The following is a 2,564-nucleotide window of genomic DNA, read 5'->3' on the forward strand; positions in this document are numbered from 1 at the left end:
GTCAAGCACAGATTCTGAAGGGTGAAAGTGAGACTCCAGCAGGGCCAGATGTTATCGAAGCTGACGGTAACACAGTAGAGTTGGATGTTGATTATATTCCAGATCTTCCAGAAAGCACGAAAGGTCGTGTCAGGAGAAGACCAGTCTGGATGACTGACTATGTGCTTTAACATAAAGAAAATGATTATGTTCATTTATGTGTTGCAGGAAGATGCCTCAAGTTAAGACAACTCCTAGGAAGCCAGGTTTAGTGTGTCCACTGTGCTCGGAGAGACTCCCTTCTAATGAGGAATGGACAGCTCATTTAGTGAAGTGCGGTACAAATGCAAGAGATAAGAAAAAGTTTGAATGCGACCAATGCAACTTTGTCACAGAGAAGAATGTATGTCTGAAAAGACATGTGGAAAGGAAACATCCAATATGCAATGAACTGGATGAACAGGATCCAGGGAGTGTGCTAGACATACTGGGGTATGTGTCTGAAGATGAACCTGAACCTCCATCCAAGATATCCAAGCAAGGTGAGATGGTCACTATCAGAAAGCCGTGCCGCCCACAGCCGGTATATACACCAAGACAGCCAAGCATTCATAAGAACTCTGAACGTGTCTCAGATAGTGCTGCTACATCCGTCACAGGTAGTGCACGGGAGCAGGAGGTGCAGACCAGGGAGTTCGGGACCCAGTTGGGTAACATTAAAACTTTTGTGGACGCGGCCGTACAAACGAACCTTTTCAGTCACAGACGAACCGTAAAGACAACATCCACGTATATGGAGAATGGGAAGTCGGTGGTGAGAGTTGAAGAAGAGGAATGGTTCGATTAAGACAGTACATAAACTATTTTTGTTTCTGATGTTCACATTTGAAGTATATGGGGAAAAAAAAAAAAAAAAAAACTTTGATGTTTTGATTAATGTGCAATGCGGGACGCATTGAATCAGAGGCGTGGGTAATGAAACGAATGAATGTAAATATTGTGATTAATAAACGATCTGTAGCTGTATAGTCTTGCTCAAGTCCTTGAATATGTATGTGTTTGTAAGAGCGATTCTGATTGGTTGATTCCATCCTGGCCGAGGGTATAAATAGAGGCTCCATCAGACGGGCAAGTTCAGTTGTTCGGTTGTTCTCCAGCTTGCTCGGATGAAGGAACACTCAGCGTTACAAAAAGGTAAATAAAGGTAAACAGTGACCGAGCTGAATAAGTTTGGGCCTAGCTGCATAAGTTAGGGTTGCACTGTTGTACCAGTATCACGTATCGTTACAGGGTATCACAGTACAGGGCGACGTACTGTGTTACGGTGACTATGACAGGTACCGAGACAAGTGTTTGCCGTGTTTTGGTAAACGGGTGACTTGGTCAAAGGGTGTCTCGGTAAAGGTACGCAGTCACGGTGTACGTGTGTCGCGGTCAAGTTGTCGTGATCACCTAGTGTTGCGGTACAGGGTGTACGGGTGTAGGTACATTGTGATACAGTTGGTTTATCTAGGTAATAGGTTGTATTCAGGCTATCATAGTGTTAGATATTTACCAGGCGTAAATTAGGTAATTGTTACATATATATTGAAGTCAGGTAGACTAGCCATTGTTTTGTATATATTGTCGGCAATGTTTATGTTTTCTTACAACAGTTAGATATATATTGGGTCCAAGATGGAACTTGGTAACGGACTGTAGGCACGCAACCGTTACATGTGTTAGAGAAGATATAATTCTATGATGATATATGCGTTAGAGAAGATATAATTCTATGATGATATATGTGTTTGAGAAGATATAATTCTATGATGATATATGTGTTTGAGAAGATATAATTCTATGATGATATATGTGTTAGAGAAGATATAATTCTATGATGATATATGCGTTAGAGAAGATATAATTCTATGATGATATATGTGTTTGAGAAGATATAATTCTATGATGATATATGTGTTAGAGAAGATATAATTCTATGATGATATATGTGTTTGAGAAGATATAATTTTTTGATTTATTGGTAACGGAGCAAAATCGTATATCTACTTATTAATGTATTGGTATGTGTATATATGTATATGTGTGTGTGTGTATGGATACATCTGTCTGCCTATCATGTATGCATGTGTCATGTATGTTCGTACCTGGGTGTATGTATGCATGTGTGCCCATATATGTACATTTATACACAGCCTGCTGTCCAGAATTTAGGTTGTAATCTCACAGCTGTAAGTTTTTTTTAAGTATACCGAACTTTATTTTATGTCTAATAATAATAAATGACTAATGAATAATTTCTGATATCCAGAAACATATATACTAGTACATGTAAATATATCATATGTATGCTGTAACAAAATCTGATTGGCCGACAGGCCAAAGGAATCAATGAATTGAATTGAATTGATTCTTGATTCTTGATTATGAACTATAAAAATGTGTCATGGTTGAATTAACTGATATTAGTGAAGTAAAAAAACATTTAATTTAAAAATATTTTTGTCTGATTAAATAATAAATATTAAAATATATGTACATACAGTTGAGTTTTAGCTAACCTTTACACCTAGTGCACTACATTT

General features: G+C 37.9%; 1 protein-coding gene across 1 annotated transcript; it reads left to right on the plus strand.

Annotated features, from left to right (window-relative positions):
- The first annotated feature begins 211 nt into the window (after positions 1-211).
- LOC117331253 lies at positions 212-826 on the plus strand. The gene has a single exon (XM_033889854.1). The coding sequence runs from the start codon at positions 212-214 to the stop codon at positions 824-826; it is 615 nt and encodes a 204-aa protein (XP_033745745.1).
- The last annotated feature ends 1,738 nt before the right edge of the window (positions 827-2,564 follow it).

The sequence above is a fragment of the Pecten maximus genome, chromosome 7 (genome assembly GCF_902652985.1).
Source record: "Pecten maximus chromosome 7, xPecMax1.1, whole genome shotgun sequence".
NCBI lineage: Eukaryota > Metazoa > Mollusca > Bivalvia > Pectinida > Pectinidae > Pecten > Pecten maximus.

Bases quoted from the DNA above. Each gene is read 5' to 3' on its own strand.
- LOC117331253 (XM_033889854.1), top strand. From the start codon at position 212: ATGCCTCAAGTTAAGACAACTCCTAGGAAGCCAGGTTTAGTGTGTCCA.